The 26051-nt window shown below is 38.2% G+C and overlaps 1 protein-coding gene across 11 annotated transcripts in view; it reads left to right on the top strand.

Annotated features, from left to right (window-relative positions):
* The window catches only part of CRPPA (CDP-L-ribitol pyrophosphorylase A), a 417735-nt gene that overhangs the window by 200008 nt on the left and 191676 nt on the right, over positions 1–26051 (top strand). For all 11 annotated transcript variants that reach the window (XR_014067823.1, XR_014067824.1, XR_014067826.1 and 8 more), the window contains one exon: positions 16418–16549. Coding sequence is in view for 6 of the 11 variants with exons in the window: in XM_081537647.1 (XP_081393773.1) it covers positions 16418–16549 (132 nt within the window). In the remaining 5 variants the exon portion in view is untranslated. The remainder of the gene's footprint in view (positions 1–16417; positions 16550–26051) is intronic.

The following is a 26051-nucleotide window of genomic DNA, read 5'->3' as shown; positions in this document are numbered from 1 at the left end:
GAGACCCATGGGCTATAGTTTCTTGAACTTTGGCTTATATTTTCAATCTGAAATGATCTATTTGCCACAGTTACTTAGTACCTTTATGAAAAATATCTGTTTGAACTTCTTTAATGGGGCTTCCCAGGTGGCGCTAGTGGTAAAGAATCCACCTACCAATGCAGGAGATGTAAGAGATGTGGGTTTGATCCCTGGGTCAGGAAGATCCCCTGGAGGGGAGGGCACGGCAACCCACTCCAGTATTATTGCCTGGGTAATCATATGGACACAGGAGCCTGGTGGGCTGTGGTCCATGGAGTCACAGTCAGATACAATTGAAGTGACTTAACATGCATCGCTTTCTTTAATAGACATATACTCTCTGGGTCCGGTCACCAAGTCTCATGATGTAAAGTACTACTTATGTGCCAATTCCTACGTTTTTGCATCTAATCTTCATTATTCCTCCATTTTGACAGGAATGTTTAAGTGCATGATGTTTAAAAAATTTGAATTCATCTTCTTCCCTCCAAGAACTGCCCCTCCCAAAAGTGTCTCTTTTGTTTTCAGTTTTGACCTCATCATAGCTAACATTAGATTTTGCTAATTGCAAATCTACAACATGACTCTCCTTGTCAGGAAGGAAATTTTTTTTCCCTGTATCTTTATAGGTTCCTTTGTCTGGTCTAATATTTGACACCAGGCAGATTAACAGAAGGAAAAAAATTAATTTTTTATGTACAAGGGTCTCAAGGGTGATCAATGCAGGCTGTTGATATACCCTTTTAGACAAAGAAATAATAGTAATACATTTTGTAATTACAAATTAATGAAGACACTAAACAGAGTCTGTGGGCCCTGAATCCCCCATCTCCGGCCGTGAGAATGTCTCTCTGCCTCCTGGTGCAGGGAAGGTAGCTTCAACCCGGGAAATTGATTTCCTGCTTTCAGGGGGACATAGAGGAGGCTCAGAGTGTCCTGTACCCATTGTTTCTCAAGTAACTTTAATTTCATAACAATCATTATGTCAAAGTGGTATATTTTGGGGTGGCCTGCCCTGAACCCCATCATTATCTAAACCTTGCAGACATTCCTCATCCCCTCTTGGACAAAACTCAGTCAGATCATAAAGCCTTAGTCTGGTCTGGTTCTTGCTTAATTTTAGCATTCTGATTCTTCTTTCTTTACTGAGCAGTTTGCCCTCAGATAATATGAATTACTATAGTTCTGTACATGTACCATGTCACCTGAGACGTCTCTGTTTATCCTGGTGGGGTTTTCTGCCTGAGACAGCATTTTTCTAGTGCTTGCTTGCTTGCTTCCTATCATCCATAAAGTATGAGTGACAATATTTCCTCTTGGAATTCTTCCTTTATACTCGTATGCTCCCTTTTTCAAGACAGCTTGTGTAGGCATTCAGAAATGTTTATTGACTTGAAATTGCCTTGACATTTTCACTTAAAAATGTAGACATATAAAAACAGAATCAGTTATTCTTCAAAATTCAAAGTATTATGATGGACTTTTGTAGTGGTTTGCCCCAATGCATAGGGTGCCTTTACTTGTGAACTCCAAAAATAACTTCTTAAAAATCAGAAAATGCTGATCTAAGTGGCCTGCAGACAGTCTTAATAATAATTGTTGCTTAAGCAGTAATAAATTTTATCATGTAAGACAAAATTTTGACAAGTCACTAAAATGTATAATGTACTAAAATGAAATCACATACCTTCTTTGTTTAACTTCTTCAATGATTTGTATTTTCTGTCATTTTTTCTCAGTTTTCTCCAACAGAAAAATATATCAATAAATAAATGAAGACTTAAATGTTTCAGATAATACTAGCTAAACAAATCAGTCCTTTATATTATGACTGCTTTTAACTTTTGGTTCTTAGAATTTGTTACAGATGATATTGTTACTTAAGTTAATTGTAATTGTATATAATGCTTCAGTTGATTGAAACATAATACAGCAGTGACAGAATTATATCCTTAGAAGAAAATCAATCTTGTGACATAATCTAAAAAAATGTTTATTTTATGATTTTTTAAATGTTTTAAAGTTATACTCGGTTTTTATATTGACTGCTTAAAATCTGAGGTCCTTATTCCCTTACTTTGATCTTTTTAAATAAGGATCTGAAAAAAATGGTATACAAATATAAAATTTTTACTGATAATATAAAACTCATTTACTTTTTAATTCATTGAATCATTAGAATTTTGAAATTTCTTGTATAGTTTATATTTTAATGCAAAGTACTATTTTATTTACTACCACTTTTTAAATGCCATTATTTCCCAACCTACTAGCTTTGCTGCTATTTTATTAAGATTTACAAATAAGTTGTTAGGCATTTGCTCTGAATTTCCATGATAGCTTAAAACTTAATTAGTTTCTATTCATCAGAATTATGACTTGAATTTCATCGTGGAATTGATTTAAATTTGTTCTAAAATGAAGTGATTCATCATTAAAAGCTTGTTCTTTTTTCTTTTTACAAGTACAATTTATTAAATTAAAGTAATTTTCATTAATAGAATTCATGTAGTTCATAAGTAGTTGAAGTGAGATGAAAGTTTTTCTGAAGTTTTGGGGTTTTTTTTCCTAATGCATAAGATACACTCTCACTTTGATCTGTATCACATTGGCTAGTTTCATCAGTTATTAGATTTCCCTCATACTTCTTTTGAAAAGTGATGTTTTGAAGATGTTGGACTTCATTCACACAGTTTACTTTTCTGTACACATATGTTGATAATTTTATAGTATCTATTGTGTGGATTCAAGGAAGCTCTTTCTATCTACCAATTATTTTTAACTCAATTATTTGATAATTACTGGAATTTTCATTTTTACCAACCTTCCTTCTACTTTGGTGGCCATTAAGCAATGTGTTACTTTGATATATACTTGAGCTCCACAAATTAACTTTTTTCTTAGTCAAATAAACAAAGAATCTGTTTCCTCTCCTACCACAAATCCCGACTCCCTTCTCAGGCCTTCCTGTGAACATGAAATCTGGAATGAGATAGAAATGTTAAATGTGGTGTCATGGAGCATTCCTGATGTTTTAAAGAATGTTGTACATGATATTAACTGTTGTCCTTTAGTTAATGTACCTGTCCTCAGAGATAAGTGAAAAGTCACGGTTGAAAATATAAAAAAGTAATTGGAGTTCACCAGGACCAGGGGTTTATTAAATGGTTTCTAAGACAAATATGAAGCATATGTAGAACTGAATGTAGATGACATGAGGCAAAGAGAAGCCTTTTCCAAACTGTAAGTGCCAGAAACCTTGCCCACCCACAAAGCCATGAAGTTACCCACATGTTAAATGTTTAAGCAATTTACTATTTTATAGCAGTGAATTTGCCACCTTAAAAAAATAAAAGATGAAATTACATTCTGTTTTGGGTGGGGGATAGGAAGACAGCCTTATCTTTGTTATATATACATGAAAAAGAACATTTAGAAATGGTATCCTCACTGGTTAATATTGTTCTTACTATAATTTAAATGTAGTAAGTGAATGGTTCAAAAAGAGACCAAAGAGTATCTCCTTGGTGGAAGTATAAGCACATTTGCAGAACTCAACCTAGATAAAATGTTCTTTTGTATTTCAGTGGATACAAGCCTGTCCAACCTGTAAGTTTGTTTTATGAAGGCAAAACATTTGTGTTTCTCCATTTATCATGACCATTTTTAAACCTTCTGCTGCAGTTGTAGAAATCTGCCTTATTTTTAAACTTAAAATTGATTGCACTGTACCAACTGAATGTTTTTATGGACCTCATAAGTAGCTGGTGTATTTTAGAATTCAAAGTTAGTAGCAGAGTGTTATGGAGAAGGCAATGGCAACCCACTCCAGTACTCTTGCCTGGAAAATCCCATGGACGGAGGAGCATGGTAGGCTGCAATTCATGGGGTCGCTAAGAGTTGGACACCACTGAGTGACCTCCCTTTCATTTTTCACTTTCCTGCATTGGAGAAGGGAATGGCAACCCACTCCAGTATTCTTGCCTGGAGAATCCCAGGGACGGGGGAGCCTGGTGGGCTGCCGTCTATGGGGTCACACAGAGTCGGACACGACTGAAGCGACTTAGCAGCAGCAGCAGCAGAGTGTTATGTAGATGCTTAAATTTTATGTTATTGGTATTAGGAAGTATATCTGCTGGAGATTATCTTCTGGTTTTCATGATGCCATCAGGCTTTCGCACGTGGTGAAAGAGAATTTTGAGATGCCTCCTATTTCTTCATGCTCAAATTTTGTCAACCTGAAAGTCACTGCTCATGGTGACTGCAGCCATGAAATTAAAAGATGCCTGATTCTTGGAAGAAAAGCTATGCCAAAACTAGAGTATTAAAAAGCAGAGATGTCACTTTGCCAACAAAGGTCTGTAGAGTCAAAGCTATGGTTTTTTCAGTAGTCATGTATGGATGTGAGAGTTGGACCATAAAGAAGGCTGTACACCAAAGAATTGATGCTTTTAAACTGTGGTGCTAGAGAAGATTCTTGAGAGTTCCTTGGATAGCAAGGAGATCAAACCAGTCAATCCTAAAGGAAATCAACCCTGAATATTCATTGGAAGGACTGATGCTGAAGCTCCAATACTTTGGCCACCTGATGTGAACAGCTGACTTATTGGAAAAGACCCTGATGCTAGGAAAGATTTCCGGCATGCAGAGAAGGGAGCAACAGAGAATAAGATGGTTGGATGGCATCACTGACTCCATGGACATGAGTTTCAGCAAACTCTGGGAGATGGTGAAGGACAGGGAGGCCTGGTTCGCTGCAGTCCATGGCATCACAAAGAGTCAGACATGACTTAGCATCTGGACAACAACAAGGTCAATATACTTATCTGATCCTTTAAAACTGACATGTTTAGCACATAGTAAGTATTCAGAAAAGGAGCTGTGTTATTCTCCTATGTTTTACTACTTCATGTCTTAAAGTTGCCCTGTAATTTAAGTACATGGTTTGTTGTTATTCAGTCCTAAGTCATGTCCAACTTGATGTGACCCCATGGACTGCAAAATGCCAGGCCTACCTGTCCTTCAGTATCTCCTGAAGTTTGCTCAGATGCATGTCCATTGAGTTGGTAATGCTATCTAACCATTTTATCCTCTGCTGCCTCTTCTCCCTTTGCCTTCAATTTTTTCCAGCATTGGGGTCTTTTCCAAAGAGTCAGCTCTTTGCATTAGGTGGCTGAAGTATGGGAGCTTCAGCATCAGTCTTTCCAATGAATATTGACACTTGATTTCCTTTAGGATTGACTGGTTTGATCTCCTTGCTGTCTAAGGGACTCTCAAGAATCTTTCCAGCACCATAATTTGAAGGCATCAATTCTTTGACACTCAGCATTCTTTATGGTCCATCTCTCATATCCATGACTACTGGAAAAGCCATAGCTTTGACTATATGTATTCTTGTCGGCAAAGTGATGTCTCTGTTTTCTAATAAACTGTCTATGTTTGTCATAGCTTTCATTCCAAGGAGCAAGCATCTTTTAATTTCATGGCTGCAGTCACCATCCAGTGCCTTTGGAGCCCAGGAAAATATATCTGTTACTGCTTCTACTTTTTCCCCATCTATTTGACATGAAGTGATGGAACTGGATACCATGATCTTAGTTTTTTGAATGTTGAGTTTTAAGACAGTTTTTTCACTCTCCTTTTTCACCCTCATCAAGAGGCTCTTTAGTTCCTCTGCACTTTCTGCCATTAGAGGATTATTGATATTTCTCCCGGAAATCTTGAATCCAGCTTGGGATTCATCCAGTCCAGTATTTCACATGATGTACTCTGCAAATAAGGTAAATAATCAGGGTGACAATATACAGTCTTGAAGTACTGTTTTCTCAGTTTTGAACCAGTCCATTGTTCCATGTCCGATTCTAACTCTTGCTTCTTGACCTGCTTACAGGTTTCTCAGGATGCAGGTAAGGTTGTGTGGTATTCCCATCTCTTGAAGAATTTTCCACAGTTGGTTGTGATCCACACAGTCAAAGGCTTTAACATAGTCAATGAAACAGAAGTAGATGTTTTTCTGGAATTCCCTTGCTTTCTCTATGATTCAGTGAATGTTGGCAGTTTGATTTCTGGTTCCTCTGTCTTTTCTAACTGAGCTTGTACATCTGGAAGTTCTCTGTTCATGTACTGTTGAAGCCTAACTTGAAGGATTTTGAGCATTACCTTGCTAGCATGCAAAATGAGAGCAATGGTAGTTTGAACATTCTTTGGAATTGCCCCTTCTTTGGCATTGAAATGAAAAGTGACCTTTTCCAGTCCTGTGGCCATGACTGAGTTTTTCAAATTTGTTGGCATATTGACTGCAACATTTTAATAGTATCACCTTTTAGGATTTGAAATAGCTCAGCTGAAATTCTATCACCTCCTCTTGCTTTGTTGGTAGTAATGCTTCCTAAGGCTCACTTGACTTCATAGTCCAGGATGTCTGGCCCTAGGTGAGTAACCACACCATTGCGGTTATCTGGGCCATTAAGACCTTTTTGTAGAATTCTTATGTGAATCTTGCCACCTCTTCTTAATCTCTTCTGCTTCTGTTAGGTCCTTGATATTTCTGTCTGTTATTATCTCCATCCTTGCATGACCATGTGCAGTTTACCTTGATTCATGGACCTAACATACCAGGTTCCTCTGCAATACTGTTCTTTACAGCATTGGATCACCACCAGACACCTACACAAATGAGCATCATTTCCACTTTGGTCCAGTGGCTTCATTCTTTCTGGAACTATTAGTAATTACCTTCCGCTCTTCCCCATTAGCATCTTGAACACCTTCTGACCTTGGGGGGCTCATCTTCCAGTGTCATGTCTTTTTGTTTTATTGTATTGTACTGTTCATGAGGTTCTTGTGGCAAAAGTATTTGAGTGGTTTGCCACTCCCTCCTCCAGTGGACCATATTTTGTCAGAACTCTTCACTCTGACTCATCCATCTTGGGTGATGCTGAATCACATGGTTTAGTGCTTCATTGAGTTAGGCAAGCCCCTTTGCCAGGATAAGGCTGAGATCCATGAAGGGGATAACCTCTATAAACATAAACCTCTACTAAAAAGAGTTAGGAGACGAGAAGAGGGAGCTTTCATGGCCTGAGATTATAGCAGAGGCCAATGGGGAGAAGAAACACTCCTTTCCTGACCCAACTCAGTAAATGGAAAGCCATGAACTCTTCCAGAAGAGGAAGCCCTCCAACTTCCTTTTCCCTCAGTAGAAGCCTTCTCCGTTTTTTGTGTGGGAACTTGCCTGTGGCTCACCATGGTTACAGATCCCAACTCACAGTTCTCTTCTGATCCCAAGCAAAGTAACCCATCATTGTTGTTGTTTAGTTGCTAAGTCATGTCTGACCTTTTGGTGACCCTGTGCACTGTAGTCCACCGGGCTCCTCTGTCTGTGGGGTTTCCCAGGTCACCATCTTTATTTTAGGTTAACAGTGGTATCCATAGGCAATTTGTCAGTATATAGATAGTTTGCCCAGAGCTCACTTTTCATGCACTTTTTCCTTAATCTCATGGAATCTCTGGTGAACAGCTTAGGCCTACTGATTTATTTAAGTGTTGTTAACATTTTTTGTTTTCAAGGAGCTAGGGTATGTTGAATCTTACAGACTGATGGCTGGGGTTGAAAGTCTTCTGTTCCTAATTTAGAATCTCATGATTTGATGAGGACTTTTAAAAATCATTGTACGTGTACCATATCCTTCACTTCAACCTAGATGTTTTCTGCGATAACACCTGTTTCTGTAAGAAAAATTAACTTTTATCTGATCAGTAAATAAGGGAGTTTGGTCCATTTAATGTGAAGTGGTATCAGCTCGTGTGCAACTTCTCTTAGATAAAAACAGCCATAAAAAGTGGAACAGAATAACCTTGGAAGGAAAGGGAAATACCCTCAACCTACCTTCTGCAGAAGCTTTTTGACATTAAAAAATTTTTCTCTGATATGTTAGTTTCTGAGAGATGTGCAGTCAGATATTCCTCCATGTTTATGGATTTGGATATTGTTTTCTCATTATTCAGTCATTTGTTTGCTCTGTTTATTAAATCTATTTTCTTAGTAATAAAGTTATGATTATTATGTTTTGCTTTTTATTATGTGCTTTTTTTTATGTGCATTAATTTTTTTTGATCTTAAACCTTGTGATACATGTTATATTGATACAACCTTCATTTTTGGTAGCATTTGTATGGTATGCGTTTTTCATACCAGTACATACGTAAATTTCTAATGAAAACTATCTTAACTGTAAAATACATACTTTCAGGATAGTTTTCATTAGACATTTATATTTTAACCAGCCTAGAGTTAGATTTTTCTTAAAAACCCAATCTGATAAATCTCTCACTTAAGAAATAGTTAAAAGTATTACATTTATCTTTGACTATTTTTATGTTTGGAATTCTTTCAAGCTTATTTTTTTGACTATTGATATTGGCCAGTCATTTTGTTTGCTACTTGACTTTGCTCCTATGCTTTGCTGCATTGATACAGATAATCCTTTAGTTACTCTGCAAGTTGGGAAACTATAAGATATAATTGTATATAGCTTTAATTAAATAGCATTACTTTTTAATATACATAATTAGCTGTAAGTTAACCAAATAAAAGGTCTCTACTTTCTGTCCTCCAAGAAAAAAATAAAAAAAACAGACTCAGCACACTTTATCTATTGAAGTTCTCATTACAATATAATATATTCTTGTCTAGAGTTTTAGTTTTTATATCTTTGTCATTGCTGGAGTTATAATTTCCTTTTTAAAAAAAAAATTTATTATTTATTTATTTTTGGCCATGCTGGGTCTTCGTTGCTGCTCCAGCTTCCTCTAGTTGAGGGGAGTGGGGCTGCTTTCCATGTGCAGTATGTGGGCTTCACATCTCAGTGGCCTCTCTTGTTGCTGAGCACAAGCTCTAGGGCGTGAGAGCTTCAGCAGTTGCGGCACATGGGCTCGGCAGTTGAAGCTTGTGGTTCCTGGAGCTCAGGCTCAGTAGTTATGGCACACTGGCCGAGCTCTTCCACGGCATGTGGAATCTTACAGGAGCAGGGATCAAACCTGTGTCCCTTGCATTGGTGGGCAGATTCCTAACCACTGGACTACTAGGGAAGTCCTATAATTTACTTTTATAATTACTAATTAATATAATTAACTGGTATTTTATAAATTAATTTTAGACTGTCTTTTAGGACACTCTCTTAGGAAAATTAAAAATGAGCACCTGCTCCCAGCTCTGACTTCCTATCGAGGTTCCCCAGGTCCTGGCAGCCTGCGTTTCCTCCTGGGCCAACTCTAATGGCAGTTTCCTGGTGCAGACATCCAGTCCTAGTTGTATCATAGTCATCATTCCTTCTCTAATTAATGTGTTGCCAGCATTTCCACTCTTTCATTTCTGTGCATTTTATGTTTCTATCCAAGCTATAATTGCCAATTATAATGCTCTTGTCTTTTCTGCTCCTTGTTCTATTTTTACACAAACTCTCTTCCTACCACCCAGTTTTCTTACATTAGTGTGAGATTTTTCTGAACTCAAAATTTGTCAGAAGACTTGTATTAAACAAGAAATGTGTGTTTGTGTGGCTATCAATCTAGGCTGTCAGTAGGGTTGCCCAGGTTGTGTACTACAAAATTCTAGGGCATTCCATTCACCTGAAGTGTGTTGGGCTTGGTGGCCTCTGGCATTTCATGGTATCTGACTAGTGCAGGTAATTGCACAGTTGAAAGAATTAAATAGTCCTGCGAGGCTTTGAACTTTCAATAGCAGTGTTGTTTGCTAGTTCAGCCGGTAGGGGGCTGTATAGTGATCTGGCCTTACAGGCTCCCGAGAGACTCTCACCTTCCTGGCTTCAGATCCACCCATAACTGCAGTTTCCAAAACTGCCTCAATTTGAGGGAATTAGCCTGCTTTCTGTAGCAAGCGCACAGCAATTTTAGGCTCAGCTAGATGTGTAAAACGCATAAGACTAGAAGCCTTATAGCTCTAGTCAAACTATATAGCTCTAGTTTTATCAACTTTATGAGAGACTACAGGGCAGGGGAAAAGACAGGACAGGGGTGGGCATGGCCTCTGCTTTAGCTCCTGAGCTTATCATCTCTTGTTAGTTTAGGGGCAGCTTTTCTTTACCCACTTCTCCCTCTACCTTGGCTTCTCCAGAGTGAGGGAAGGTGATTCCAGAGGTGGTATGGGAGCCATCCTTTTAGAAGACTTAAGCTCTTGAGAGTCCTTTGGACAGCAAGGAGATCAAACCAGTCAGTCCAAAAGGAAATCAGCCCTGAATGTTCATTGGAAGGACTGATGCTGAAGCTCCAATACTTTAGCTGCCTGATGTGAAAATACCTTGATGTTGGGAAGGATTGAGGGCAGGAGGAGAAGGGGGTGACAGAAGATGAGATGGTTGGATGGCATCACTGATTCAATGGATGTGAATTTGGGCAAACTCCAGGAGATGGTGTCAGATAGAGAGGCCTGGTGTGCTGCAGTCCATGGGGTCACAAAGAGTTGAACATGACTTGGCGACTGAACAACAACAGCAACAACAAAGCTACAAACAGGGACTGACATCTTTTGCAGTTGCTGATAGTCATTAGCTTCCAGGTCCTAGCTAGGGGATGCCTGGCTGCAAATTACTTGGAAGGAGAATCTAGTGTTGTTAGTTCATTCACAATTCTTTCAGCCTGTGTGTGGTTCTCATTAGTCAGGAGTTCCCATAAGTGATGTTGCCTGGGAAAAAACCTGAAGTTTTACTTTCATAAGTTTAAAGGGAAGCAGAGCTTAGGGGAAGGTGAGCCCAGGATTTCAGGTTTGCGTGGTCTTTTCTTCAGTTATTCAGCAGATAGAAAAACTTGAAACTTTTTCTGTCTGCTTTTCTTCTTCCAATAAATTTTTTAAAAATTTATTTTTAATTGGAGGATAATTGCTTTACAATGTTGTGTTGGTTTCTGCTCTCCAACAATGTGAATCAGCTATAGATGTACATATGTCCCCTCCCTCTTGAGCCTCCCTCCTACCTCCCCCATCCCGCACCTCTAGGTTGTCACAGTGTGCCAGGCTGGGATCCCTGTGTTATATAGCAGCTTCCTACTAGCTATCTGTTTTACACATGGTACTGAATATATGTCAGCGCTACTCTCTCAGTTCATCCCACCCTGTCCTTACCCCACCGTGTCCACAAGTCTATTCTCTGCATCTGCGTCTCTATTCATGCCATGCAGATAGGTTCATCTGTATGATTTTTCTAGATTCCATATATATATATATGCATTATACAATATTTATTTTTCTCTTCCTGACTTACTTCACTCTGTATGATAGACTCTAGGATCATCTACCTCACTACAACTGACTCAATTTTGTTCCTTTTTATAGCTGAATAATATTACATTGTGTATATGTACCAAACATTTAAAATTTTATTTTATGTTGCTTTTATTCTTTGTCTGTTCTTTTAGTTTCTTTATGAATCGAACATTTTTAAGGAAAAAGTCTTTATTGTAACCTTAGATTTCAAGAGGAAGCAGCTAAATATTTTCAGCTGACTATACATAATGCTTCTCTGTTGGCTTACTGGTAAAGAATGTCACTTGTCAATGCAAGAGATGCTGGTTCGATCTCTGAGTCAGGAAGATCCCCTGGAGAAGGAAATGGCAACACACTCCAGTATTCTTGCCTGGGAAACTCTATGACAAGCAAGCCTTGCAGGCTGCAGTCCGTAGGGTCACCAGAGAGTCAGACACAACTTAGTGACTAAAGAACAACAATAAATAGTTAATGAAAAGTTCCAAGAAAGTTATTGACTCTCTATTAAATTAATATACACTGTGCATTATCTCATAATCATCTTTAAAAATGGAATAGAAGTAATTTTCTCTGGAAAAGCAAAATGTAATATAATGGGTGAAAAAACTCACTCCTTTGTTTTATAGAAAGAACATAATAAGGTATTTTGTTGTCTGTTTTTTCAAAGAGCACATTTCCATATGAGTGAACAGAGAGGAAGGGATTAGTATATGATTGGTATAAGGGATTAGTATTAGTATACAAGGTAGAGCCTATTTTAAAATGCTTCTAGTTAATAAACACATAATTGAACAAATAATTCTTGAGTTTTAAAAATTTGATGTTGCAAACGAATACATATATTTCTTTATGCTCATTGTGTATGTGCATTTGTATTTTAAATAGCTTAGTTTGAAGCTATTGTGATTTTGGTTTTATTGTCCCATGAAAGATAGTACTGTATCACCTCAATACTTTGGTGAAAAGAGCACAAATCACCAAGACCTTAAATTTAAATGAAAAATAATGCTTAAAAAATAGTTACTTAAACGATTTCAAGAAAAAACACTAACACAGTGAAAAGAATTCTATATAAAATTCTTCTGGATTTACTTTAAGAAGTAGATGATTTTTTGTTAAATTCCAATTATTACTTTGAAAGGGATTCTTCTAAAGCATTTATGTACTTGGATAAATAGTCCCTTGAATTTTATTAATATTGTTAATTGCTTATGGATTCATTTATTTCTGCCTTGCCTAGTTTCAAATTACAAATTATGAAGAAAGTTGAATGATTTGATGTAGCAATATAGTCTTTATGCATTGACTCTGGCACAGATGGAAATAGCATTTTATATTTGTCAGTGAGTGTTTACTACTTCTGTGTTTGTAAAGAATGATTCATTTTATTAAGTATTTATCACTGGAAACAATTAACTAGAAGTTAATAGAAATTGATAAAAATAATTACAATATTTTAATTGTATGTTTTTAAATTTTATTTATTTTTTATTGAAGGATAATTGCTTTACAGAAATTTGTTATTTTCAGTCAAACCTCAGCATGAATCAGCCATAGGTATACATATATCCCCTCCCTTTTGAACTTTGCTCCTATCTCCCTCCCCATCCCACTCCTCTAGGTTGATACAGAGCCCCATTTGAGTTTCCTGAGCCATACAGCAAATTCCTGTTGGCTATCTGTTTTATATATGGCAATGTAAGTTTCCATGTTACTCTTTCCATACATATTACCCTCTCCTCCCCTCTCCTCATGTCCACAAGTCTATTCTCTATGTCTGTTTCTCCATTGCTGCCCTGTAAGTAAATTTTTAAGTACCATTTTTCTAGATTCTGTATATATGCTTTAGAATACGATATTTATCTTTCTGTTTCTGACTTACTTCACTCTGTATAATAGGTTCTAGGTTCATCCACCTCGTTAGAACCGACTCAAAGGCATTCCTTTTTATGGATGAGTAATATTCCATTGTGTATATGTACCACAACTTCTTTATCCATTCATCTGCTGATGGACATCTAGGTGGCTTCCATGTTCTATCTATTGTAAATAGTGGTGCAGTGAACAATGGGGTGCATGTGTATTTTTCAATTTTGGTTTCCTCAGGGTATATGCCTAGGAGTGGGATTGCTGGGTCATATGGTGGTTTTATTCCTAGGTTTTTAAGGAATCTCCATACCATCTTCCATAGTGGCTGTATCAATTTACATTCCCACCAACAGTGCAAGAGTGTTCCTTTTCTCCACACCCTCTCCAGCATTTATTGTTTGTAGACTTTTTGATAATGGCCATTCTGACCAGTGTGAGGTAATATATCTCATTGTAGTTTTGATTTGCATTTCTCTAATGAGCAATGTTGAGCATCTTTTCATGTGTTTGTTAGCCATCTGTATGTCTTCTTTGGAGAAACGTCTGTTTAGGTCTTTTTCCCACTTTTTGATTGGGTTGTTTCTTTTCCTGGTATTAAGTTGTATGAGCTGCTTGTATATTTTGGAAATTAATCCTTTGTCAGTTGTTTTATTTGCCATTATTTTCTCCCATTCTTAGGGTTGTCTTTTCACAGGAAGGAAGAAGAAAGAAAAAAAGAAAAAGAAAAAAAGAAAACTCCACAGAACTGCAGAAGCCCAATGTAGTGGCAGAGATTTATAACAACAATAAAAAGTAACTGAATGTACACATATACATATACACCCATAAGCAAAATCAAAACAGTCCAACAAAAATAAAGTACAATAGATTGACTTGGCAAACAAAGAATACCAAAAATTGTATCTACCAGTTAAGAACAAAACTAACTAAAGCACAAACTGGAAAACAAAACTAAAGCAAGGTGCCAACTGGGAAATAAAGCAGTGAGAATAAAACTAACAAATATGTTGACAGGAAAGGAAAGAAAGAAAAGAAAGAAAGATTAGATATGCAAAGTTAAATAGAAGTAGATAAAGAAGATTTATATACATTAAAGGGTAACTGCAAGGGGAAAAGGACAGTAAGAAAAGCAAACAAAGGAATTAATGTAGAAAAAATAGTAATAGGTTAAAAAAAATGAAGAATTAAAATTAAAAAAAAAGAGAAATGAAGAAAAAAAGGAAAACTCCATAGAACTGCAGAAGCCTAACATAGAGGCAGAGATTTATAACAACAATAAAAAAATGTGACTGAGGGGAAAAAAAAAGCTCAAAAGCTTAATTAGATTTCATAGTGCCAATAAAATCAACAACTACAACAGATAGGGGGAGGAAGGAAAGAAAAAAAAAATCCGAAAGAATCTACAGAACAAATCAAAACATAAGAATAATAAATGTTTTTCTTGAGTCACTGCTGTCAGAGTCCTTTCCCTTGCTGGAAGTCACAGTCCACCTCACCTCCTTAGGATGCCCTCCAACTGGTACTGATCTCTGGACCTGTTGTGGGGGCAGCTCAGATTCTAATCTGGCCCTACTCCTGTGTGTTCTTCCATCCAATGTCCACAGCTATCAGAACTAGTGCGTTTTCTTTTGTGGGAGCTCTCAATGTCCTTTTATATATTCCATAGACACAGAATCTGCCTAGTTGATCGTGTTGATTTAATCAGCAGCTCATACAGCTGGTGGGAAGGTTTTGGGTCTTCTTCCTTAGCCACACTGTCCCTGAGTTTCAACTGTGGTTTTATTTTCACCTCTGCATGTAGGTCGTCCACTGGGGTTTGCTCCTGAGGCTGCCCTGGAGGACTTCGGTTTGCCCCTGTGAGGGCCAGGTGTGGAGGTGGTGCAGCTGCTTGGGTCGCAGGGGTTCTGGCAGCACCAGGTACTCAGGGGAGTTGGCAGCTAGGGAAGCAGGAAATATAGTGCTTTCGAAGGGTATGGCAAGCAGTATTGGCCAGTACGCTCCAGTATTCTTGCCTAGAGAATCTCCCCTGACAGAGAAGTCTGGCAGGCCACAGTCTACAGGTTCACAAAGAGTTGGACACGACTGAAGCGACCCTGTGTGCATAGACGCAAGATTTTCTTTTTTGCCTGTGGCAGCTCTGCCCCGGTGAGAGTTGAGCATGAAAGTGTTGCAGCTGCTTGGCTTGCAGGGACCCTGGTGGCACAAAGTGTGCAGGGGCATAGGCTGCCTCCGCCCCAAGAGTTATGGCCCTAACAGAGTCTTTTTTCGAGCCTTTTGTAGCTGGCAATCAGAAGGCCTCTTTGGCCAGTCTTTCTCCATAGCTCTGCCTGTTCAGGCACTTAGAGGGCTTCCTTGCCTGGGGCCCTTCTTTGTTGTTTGGCGCTTCAGGCACACAGAGGGTCCCCCCTGGCTGGGGTCCTATTCTGTAGATCGGCACATCAGTCACTTAAAGCAGCACCCTGGGTGGGGTCCTACTCTGTAGTTCAATGCATCAGGTTTGATGCACCAGCCTGTCTATTGTTCAGCTGCAGATGCTGGCATTTGGGGAGAGAGTTGGTATGGTGATGGCTCCACCCCCTTTGCGTGACTCAGCAGTATCGCCTTGCTTCCATGACTGCCCAGCTTTCCTCCATAGGCATTTCCCACCACAATCTCCTCCCTCACATCCCCTCGATCCATCTCTCCAAAGTCAACAGCAGTCCTTGCCCTGGGATTGTTCTACAATCCCTAAACTCCAGCTCCCAGCTGCTGCACCTTCCAGGGGATCTGTGTCTCTGTCCAGGATATGTATGCCTGCAGCAAGGACTGTCTGATTCTCATTCCATTTAGGCTACCGTGGATCAGCTTCTTCACTCCCAGCCTTAAATGTTTCTCCTCTGACTCAGACAATTGCCCCGATGTGGGGATTGGACCCCTGCTTCAGTTCCCTGACCTGCTGAGGGCAGGTCCAGTTCTACTAACACTCCTGTTTTCCCCCCTAGTTCCTTCATCCTACCGAGTTTTGCATGCTTCTGTATATTCTTTTCCACTGATAGTGTCCTCCTGCCTGCTCTCAGCTGATGTTCTGCTGATGCAATTCTGAGTCTGAAGGTGTATTCCTGATGTATCCGTGAAGAGAGATGTACTCCACATCCACCTACTCCTCCGCCATCTTGTTCTCTCTGTATGTGTTTTGAGCTTCTTTAATATCATGTTAATCAAGGAAAAGTGAATGGTATTCTAATTGTTATCTTTTATATTATTTTGCAGGTGCATTTTCTTGATTGTGAATCAGTACCATTTTTTCAGAAAATGGAAAAGGTAATGCAGATTAGAGAGTTTGCCAAGGAAGCGAAAAAAAGAAATATTTTATTATCTGGCCTTCTCATATATTTCCCACAGGTAGGTAAAAATGTTGGTAAGAGTGTATGTTCTGTAGACTACAGTTTTTTTGGTATGAACCTGATGTTGTTAAAAACAAAGAAATATTAATGAAATTTTGGGCTGGAAAATTATTTTTCTGTTCATGTTCTGAAGCAGTTGGAAGCTCTTGATTCTAAGGAAGAATTAAAAATCAAAATGAGTGTTTTGATTGGGGGGAAAAAGATGAAAATTGGCAAATATCTCATATGGAGTAGCCCACATAGAATTGCCAGATATGGTGGAAACAAAAAAATAGAATCCCCAGTTATTTGAGTTTCAAATAAATATTAATTTTGAGTACATCCCAGTTTTGAAGTATGAAATTTGAATTTCATATTTAACTGGACTTTTGTGTTTAACTGGCAACCCTAAGGTCATGACTCTTAGCTGTTTGTATAATTTAATATATTTATTTTTTTGATGCTATGCTAAAGATGTTGGTAATCAAGATTTTAATCCCTTGAAAGCAGTGGCTGGCATTCACATTGCATGAGGGCATGGTATTTAACTAAAGAAAAACTCTTATTGTCACTGTCTTTTAATAGACAGTTACTTAAACTGAAGGCAAAATGAATTAGCGTTAGAGATTCTTTGTGCAGAGAAATGCTATTTAAATCAAATTGTTTCGAGAATCTGTTAGAGAAAATGGATTTGCCCTTTGTTGTGCATAGACACCTTTTATGAAACTAGCAGAATGGAGATGTACCACACAGAACTCAGGGAAGTAAAACAGTCAACTGCTTTTTTTTTTTTTTTTAATGGTCTGGAATAAAAGTTATTTGGTACTGACTGTCCAGGGGATGAGAGGTATTTAAAGTTATATGGTTGATGACCAACATCTATTGTTTATGAAATATTTAAGGTGCCTTTTTTAGCCTGAAGGTAACATTTCTTTTGAAACAAATGGATTTTAATTAAATGTTAGGGTCATCTTTTAGCCAATCTCTTGTTCTTCTTTAACTTTGAGGTGGTTTTCCTATTTTCAACATAGACAGGCATGACCTCCAGTTGGTCACAAGGACATGGCAAAGTTTGGTTCACTTAGGATGGTGGAATTGTGAGATGTTAGTCCTGTAGGGTTCCTGAAGTCAGCACAACCAAGGCCTGAAGAGTTACCTGAACTTGCACAAGCTTATAAAACTGGCAGAGTAAGAATAAGAACTCGGGTCTGTGTCTTCCTTCAGAAATGTTTCCTCCTCAGTGTATTGTCTTTGGTTATACTCTGGATTGTTATGGTGGGAAAAATAAGTCAGTTCTTTTGTGCCGTGTGAGGGTGTCATGGAGGCTCATGGCTAATGCTGTGCTTTGCAGATATAAAATAGAGACGACTCAGGGAAACCTTATAAGCAGGGAATGGTGGAGCACACAGTTCTGGAACTCTCTGTCCTATGACTTAGACTAAGCACAAAGGGTCTGTAGCTGGCATTCCAGGGGAGAGCCTGGTTTCCAGATGAAATAGAACATTAAATTTCAGACAAAAATTATTTTTTAGCATAAGTATGTCCCAAATATTACATGGGACATATTTGCACAAAAATTTCTTTGTTATTCTGAATTTCAAGTATAATTGGACATCTTGTGTTTTTATGTGCTAAACCTGATAACACTTGTAGAGTGTTTATATAAAAATTACTCATTTTCCCACATGTGACATGCTCTATACTTTTATGAACTAGAGTCCAATGAGTATCTATGTGACTCTGTACCTGATTGGAAAAAATGGCCTCGTTGAAAAAGAGGAGACTTTGCAGCCCTCTGCTTGGTATCTGACTGCTCTTTCAAGCAAACTTGGATCTCCTTAGCCAGCTGTCTGCTAAGTTACCAAAAGTAACTTAGAAAAAGATGGTCCTGCAATGGCTTCAAGATCTGTCTCTCGTTACTTTAGGATGCAAAGATAGCTTACTTTAGCATTGCTTGTCTCTTCTTGAAAATATAATAATGAAGATGTTTCAAGCATGTGAAAATGTTTAAAATGTAGGATTTACTTTTATCCTTAAAGACAGAAATGTGAATTGACTCTTACTTGCCCAACACATATTCTAGTGCATAATTCCACCTTAAGGAGCATTTCCAAAAGCTCCTGGGATATTTGTTAAAAATGCCATTTGAAAAAGAGCTGTGCTTAAAAAATTGGGGAATTGGCAATGAATAGAGTTGAACAGACTCCTTTAATGAGGGCTTCTCATGAACCTTTAGTACACTGATTATTATTTCATAACTCCAAACTAGCAACAAGGGCTATACCATTTTCCATTTTCTCCTGTAACACTTAGCCGTAGATAAATCATGGGACTAATGTTCCCTAAAAGAGACTTTGAGAAACACTGCACATAAATACACCATATGTAAAGAAACCACTACTCCTGCACAGTCTTTTTATGTTTCTGTACTAATTTTCCCCTTTAGTTGAAGCAGAACTTCTAACATCAGATGCCTACTTGACACTGTAAAGACCAAGGATATGAAGATATATCAGGCAGAGTTTTTGTTCACTGTTCAGAGAAGAGTGTTGGTTTGTGCTTTCCATGGTGCTGTGAGACACAGCTTTTTATAGTATTCATACACTGGACTTTGTTCCCTAAATCTGATTCTGTGTGAGCCATTAGGTGTTTTGTAGGTAGTTATCATGTATACTTTTAAGTCTCTGAGCAGTTAAACCTTTCTAGATTTCTTAAACTAGTTTTTATAACATTATCATCAAGTGCTTCTTCTTTGGGTAGGTTTTGGTTTATTAATAAGTCCCTACTTGGAAGAGAGAATATTGAACTGACTTTCTGTATCTGTGTTATATATATTTTCTTTCTGGCTTAAAGAAAACCTCCCTTGTTTTCTATGTGATGCTTCAGTTGCTCAGTCGTGGATGACTCTGCAACCCCATGGACTGCAGCATGCCAGGCTTCCCTGTCGTTTACCATCTCCTGGAGCTTGCCCAAGCTCATGTGCATTGGTGCCATCCAACCATCTTGTCCTCTGTTATCCCCTTCTCCTCCTGTCTTCAACCTTTCTCAGCATCAGTCTTTTCCAATGAGTCGGCTCTTTGCATCAGGTGGCCAAAGTATTGGAGCTTCAGCTTTAGCGTCTGTCCTTGCAATAAATATTCCAATGAATATTCAGGGTTGGTTTCCTTTATGATTGACTTCTTTGATCTCCTTGCAGTCCAAGAGACTCCCAAGAGTCTTCTACAACACCACAGTTCGAAAGCATCAATTCTTCAGCACTCTGCCTTCTTTATGATCCAACTCTCACATCAATACATGACTACTGGAAAAACCATAGCTTTGATTATATGGACCTTTCTCAGTAATGTCTCTGCTTTAAAACGCTGTCTAGGATGTCAAAGCTTTTCTTCTATGGAGCAAGTGTCTTTTAATTTCATGGCTGCAGTCACCATCTGCAGTGATTTTGGAGCCCAAGAAAATAAAGTCTGTTAGTGTTTCCATTGCTTCCCCATCTATTTGCCATGAAGTGATGGGATGCCATGACCTTAGTTTTTCGAATGTTGAGTTTTAAGCCAGCTTTTTCACTCTCCTTTTTCACTTTCATCAAGAGGCTCTTCAGTTCCTCTCTGCTTTCTCCCATAAGGGTGTGTCATCTGTGTATCTGAGGTTATTTATCTCTCTCCTGGCAAACTTGATTCCAGCTTGTGCTTCTTCCAGCCCAGCGTTTCTCATGATGTACTCTGCATATGTGTTAAATAAGCAGGGTGACAATATACAGCCTTGACATACTCCTTTCTCGACTTGGAACCAGTCTGTTGTTCCATGTCTGGTTCTAACTGTTGCTTCTTGACCTGCATACAAATTTCTTAGGAAGCAGGTAAGGTTTAGCCAGTAGTAGACTAGAATATTGATGACGTTTGGTAAGTGAGTGAAGAATGGCCACTTGAAAAGGTTTCTCAGGTAACTGAAATCAGGTCTCCTTGTTCATTAAGGACTACTGTTCTAAACACTCAAAAACTTTCAGTATAATAGAGCAGTTATATTGTTAAAGGTTCTTAGTTGTAAACACAAAAAAAATGTTTCATTGATTGTTTACAAGACAGATTTTTAAAAGGTATTTTGTAGTTTTATAGAATTTCTCAAGAGTCACAGAACCAAAATTGGACTGTATATCCAGGAACAGGGCAGTAGACAGACATGCTCAACCACACTGTGGGACTGTGCTGAGAAAAATGCCTTCCATTACTGATTCTGGGTACATGATATGCTAATGAACCATGGGTAGAAATTCTACTGTAGCTGATCCAGGAAATGAAAAGGGTTTCCTAGATATACTCTCCTTGTTTCTGGTGCCACTTCCGCATTCTAAGTCTCTTCATGTGCATAACAGTACCTATAGCATTTATATACTATAGAATCTGGGGAAATGTAGTTTGGTTTTTTTACTCTGCGGTCGCTATTGCACAGAAATGAAAGCTGGGTTATGGTTAGGGCAGGCATTGCTTGAGCCACTTTGCAATATCAGTCCCATCTATGTCATATGGAGTCTTGTCATAGATTGAAACGAAATCAAACAGAGCACCATTAACGAGTTGTCTTTACATTTAAAAGCTTGGTATTTGTCTCTATGCAGGCTTTCCATATGGTGTCTACTGCAGTTATACATTTTTAAGTGCTATTTTCATATGAACTTTTATGATAAGAATTTGGCAAAGTCTATAAAATTATTATCTGTAGAAGTTTTATATTAAATCTGTGCATTTTACATGCTCAGGGCTTTAGAGATGACACAGGTTCATGGTTAAAGTGCTTCCAAAAGCTGTTGTAACTGGTTATTTCTTAAATTGAGCTAGTATCTTCCCCTTTAACTGAAAAAGAGGTATATGACCTTAACCAAAGGTTATAAGCTTTCTAGTGGAGGAGGGCCTGGCAACTCACTCCAGTATTCTAGCCTGGAGAATCCCACGGACAGAGGATTGGGACCCCACGTGCATGGGGTTGCAAAGGGTTGGGCACGACTGAAGTGACTTAGCTCACACGCATAAGCTTCCTAGGCTTTGGATTCTCCATTTGTAAAATGCAGAAGTCAGAACTTCTGCATTAAAGCCTTTGTTGGATGAGAAAGTGGACACATGAGAGGCGTGAGGGCTGTGTCAGGTTATATGTTGACCGTCTCTTAGTCTGACACAGAGCAACGCGGGAACTGGGCCTGGTTTTTCTGTCCTCTCCCTATGGACTGTAAGCTTCACTATACTATTATTTCCCTTATTTTACTGAGAATTACTCATTATTGTTCGTACGTTTTATTCTAGTTTAGAGCGGGAACTGTTCTCTCTCTCTTTTTTTTTTTGGTCAGATACCTAGTGAAGTAGTTGACAAAGGTGGTGTCTTGGTCTGTTCTGCTGCTATTGCAGATAACGATAGATCGGAGGCTGGAAGCCTGAGATCAAGGCACCGGCATGTTTGAGTTCTCAGGAGGATTCCTTTCCTGGCGGCTAACTGATATTTTCTTGCCAGGTGCTCATGTGGCAGGGACAGGGTGAGGCCTCTAAAAACCCTGTCCTGTTGACAAGGACTTCACTCTAATGAGTTAATCCAACATCTCACTTCCTAAAGCATTCATATAGGAGTTAGGATTTCAACATATGAATCTGGGGAAGGGGCACAAAGATTCAGTCCATGACAGGGAAGGAATTAACATCCATCAGAGAAAGGTTAAAAAAATGTAAAACATGTTAGCAAGAAAAGGAGTGTCTGCCATGTTAGTCTATTCATTATCTTCTGTCTCCTTTCTTCTCCTTTGAACTGGCATTCCACTGGATTTGGTACAGTGGGAAATTGGACTTTTGAAAGCATTAATTTGGCTTAGTATTTTCATAAGATGGGGCTATTGGAAAGGACTACATCAGACAGAGCTACAGAAAACAAGTCTTGGAGAGGTCAGGGGGTAAACTAGGAGAGCCACTCTATCTTCTGGGCTTCCCTGGTGGCTCAGATGGTAAACGATCTGCCAGCAATGCAGGAGACAGAGGTTTAATCCCTGGGTTGGGAAGATCCCTGGAGAGGGGAATGGTAACTCACTGCAGTATTCTTGCCTGGAGAATTTCATGGGCAGAGCTACTATCCATGGGTTTGCAAAGAGTTGGACATGGCTGAGTGATTAATATTTTTCACGTTCATTGTATCTTCTGTCTGCTCCTGAATACCAGTGTTTCTTCTCTTCCAACAACTACAACAACAACAACAGCTTCTCTTACAAAAACAACAACAGCTCTGAGAGGCACATAAAAAGGGAAGAAAGTTACCAAAGCAGTTCTATAATTTTTTGTTTTTTAAAGAAAAATTATTTGTAAAAGACTTATGAGGAGCTTTTTATAAACCTCCAATATAGGATGTGAAATGGTGAGATGAAGTTGTTTGGCAATACTGTAAACTAGATAAAGATGTGTAAACTGATGTTGTGTCCAGGGCATAAGCCAGATCTCTCTACTTGATGAGTTAAGAAATCCCATTCTTTCTCTGTTTTCTGGGTTTTGAAGGTTTTGTGTCTATTGTAAAGGACATCCAGAAAACATTCTTGACAATGAATCACTTTGTAATAACTTTAAGGAAATTACAAATGAAACATTAAGAACTATATGACCAGGTTCAAATGCTCTCAGATGCCTTTTTGCCAAAAGACCTGAATTGGTAGGATACAATTGACACCAGTCTTTCCCTCTCAGATGCGCCCCATTTACTCTGTGTACTCAGAGTTTCAAGTCTGTGTGATCACTTGGAGAATAAGTGTATGCTATCAAGTAGCCTAACACAATTTTTGGTTTGTTTTTTTTTTTAAATGAAAATCTTTGGAGAGATTAGGCTTAAAACTCTATTCCCTGAAGTCCTGAAGTGAGAAATTACTTGGAATTCAACTGTGAATTCTTTGCGAAACTCACATTTCTACCCAGGCCATCAAATCGTATGGCATGTACAGTGAACAAGCAGCACCAGGTCTGTTTCCAGAAACCCGTAATATCCTGTTCAGAGCAGTCAGGCTTTTTGATGTGAGAGTGTTAATGAGACTAAATATTCTTCACTTTCAAAACTGTTTTGGCTTTTATTGTTTAGCTTTAGTTATTCTTTGGGAAAATAAGGTTATAAAAGATAATATCTCTTCAAAAGTGCGTGTTTGAAAAACTGAAGCTATCTTCAGGGAGTTTGATTAGCTTACTTGGCCAAGTCATTAGAGAGAGCAGCAGTAACCTTAGATATATCTGAATGAAATGGATTGTTAGATTCAAACTTCTGCTGCAGATCTCCAGTTAATTTTTGTGAATGAAAGAAGCACCTTCTTAACGAACTAAATCCTTTGCACATTGTATTAGCTGGCTGTTACTGCATAAAAAATTACCCCAGAACTTAGTTGCTTAAGGGCTTTCCTTGTGGGTCAGCTGGTAAAGAATCCACCTGATGTGGGAGACCTGTGTTTGATCCCTGGGTTGGGAAGATCCCCTGGGGTAGGAAAAGGCTACCCACTCCAGTATTTTGACATGGAGAATTCCATGGACTGTATAGTTCATGGAGTCGCAAAGAGTCGGATCTGACTGAGCAACTTTCACTTCGATTAGTTGCTTAAACTACATAGATTATCTCACAGTCTCTGTGGTTCTCTGGCTTGGGCCCTTTTTCAAGGCTCCACTGGGAATGATCCTCTTCCTAGCTCACTTAGCTAGCTGTTGGAAGGAGTCAGTTTCTCTGTGCTATGGCACTATGGTTTCACTTCTTCACAAGCTCATGGTTAGAGGCCTGCCTCTATTCCTTGTCATGGGGGCCTGTGCACAGAGCCCTTTACAATAGCAGAGCAAGTCAGAGAATCAAGACCGAAGTCACAATCTTCTCTAACATAACCACCAAGAGACATGTGCCAGTTTTCTTGTATTCTGTTCATTGGAAGCAAATGACAAGATTTTGCCCACAGGCAGATGAGGTGATAACCTAAGGCATGGATACCAGTAGGTAGTGATCACTGATACACACACACACACACACACACACACACACACACACACACACACACACTCACACTCACTGCTCACAGCAGTTTTTATACACACACTCACACACACTCACACACATACACACACTGCTCACAGCAGTTTTTATGTAGAGTTTCCTTAAAGAACATTAGAGGGAGGGAGATATCTTTCTCTGTTTATTTTCATTTTATGGAATACTAATTATCCAAACTGCAGAAGCAGCTGTGCAAAGAACTCTAAAATTGCAGTGTTTAACTGAATCAAGTAGAGAACACGATGTGCATGCTAGAGGTCTTGGAAACTTATCAAGCAGGATGGGAAGGGAAATGAGAAAGAAGAAATGGGAAGTCAGGATAATTAAGATTTAAAATTCTAAGCCAATGGCAATAAATAGGAATACTTAGAAATATTAAGGGCTTATTGACTATTAGATATTGCATGCCATTTAGATCAAGGGTAATGGTTCCAAAATCTGGACCTACCTAAGGACAGTGTTCCAGGAGTAAGAGTTAGTTTTATGTAAATTCCTTATTTTCTGCCCTAAACCATCAGGATTTAGCAAAGATAACAGTTTGTAAATTTACAATAGTTTGTAAATAAACATGTGTTTATTGTCTCTGAGAATCCTATCAACATTTTTGATTATGATCACTAAGGAAATACAGAGAGACCTTCTCCACTGACAGTCAGGGAGATATGAGTAATGTTTGGCATAAAGATTTGTGTATGGAAAACAGTGAAGTTTATTAGTTTTCCATACATCTCATTACTCACCTTTGACAACTGGTAAGGAAATATATTTTAATTAAGCTTCAACTTTCTCTTACTGAGTGCATAATGGCAATTATATAGTAATGCTATTAGGAAGTGAGTTGGTTTAATAACAAACATATCTACAATCACTCTTTGGAATCTGCATTTTAATAGTCAGAAAAAACACAGATGTTTTACAAAGACACCATTCATGATTATCATTATGCTCTGGCCATTGTTTATATTTTGCATGTTTCTAATCACTGTATTGTGCTGAAATTCTATATCGGGAAGAATATAAGGAAAGAGTGTTCAGTAGTACCACAGATGATTTACCATTTTTTTCAGCTAAAAATATATTTTAATCTTTTGCATTTTTACTCTACTTCCTTTATAAAAATAAGATTCTCCATGTGTACCTATGGCCTAAAAGCTTCTGAATCATAATAAGTTTCATAACTACGCCACAGATAAGCTTTTTAGAAGAGGATTCAGGAATACAAAAATTTAATGTTTATTATAGGAAACATGCTGTACTTTTTTTATTGTTTACCATAAATGCTTTTTCATTAAAAATATTCAAAGAAAGGAAATTTAATTTCTATTCATAGGCTTGCAAGCTGAAATTGGGGCAATATGGAATATATTAAAACAAAGACCACTAAAGTAATTTATATAGCAGTTACTGGTATGTCATTACATTTGGTTTGTAGGTTTGAGCCAACCTTATGCTCTATTCTTGCTAATAAAGTCAATTAAAAAAAATTGATT

The sequence above is a fragment of the Giraffa tippelskirchi genome, chromosome 10 (assembly GCF_054371585.1).
Source record: "Giraffa tippelskirchi isolate mGirTip1 chromosome 10, T2T-mGirTip1v1.2.pri, whole genome shotgun sequence".
NCBI lineage: Eukaryota > Metazoa > Chordata > Mammalia > Artiodactyla > Giraffidae > Giraffa > Giraffa tippelskirchi.
This window is presented reverse-complemented; position numbering and strand designations above follow the sequence as displayed.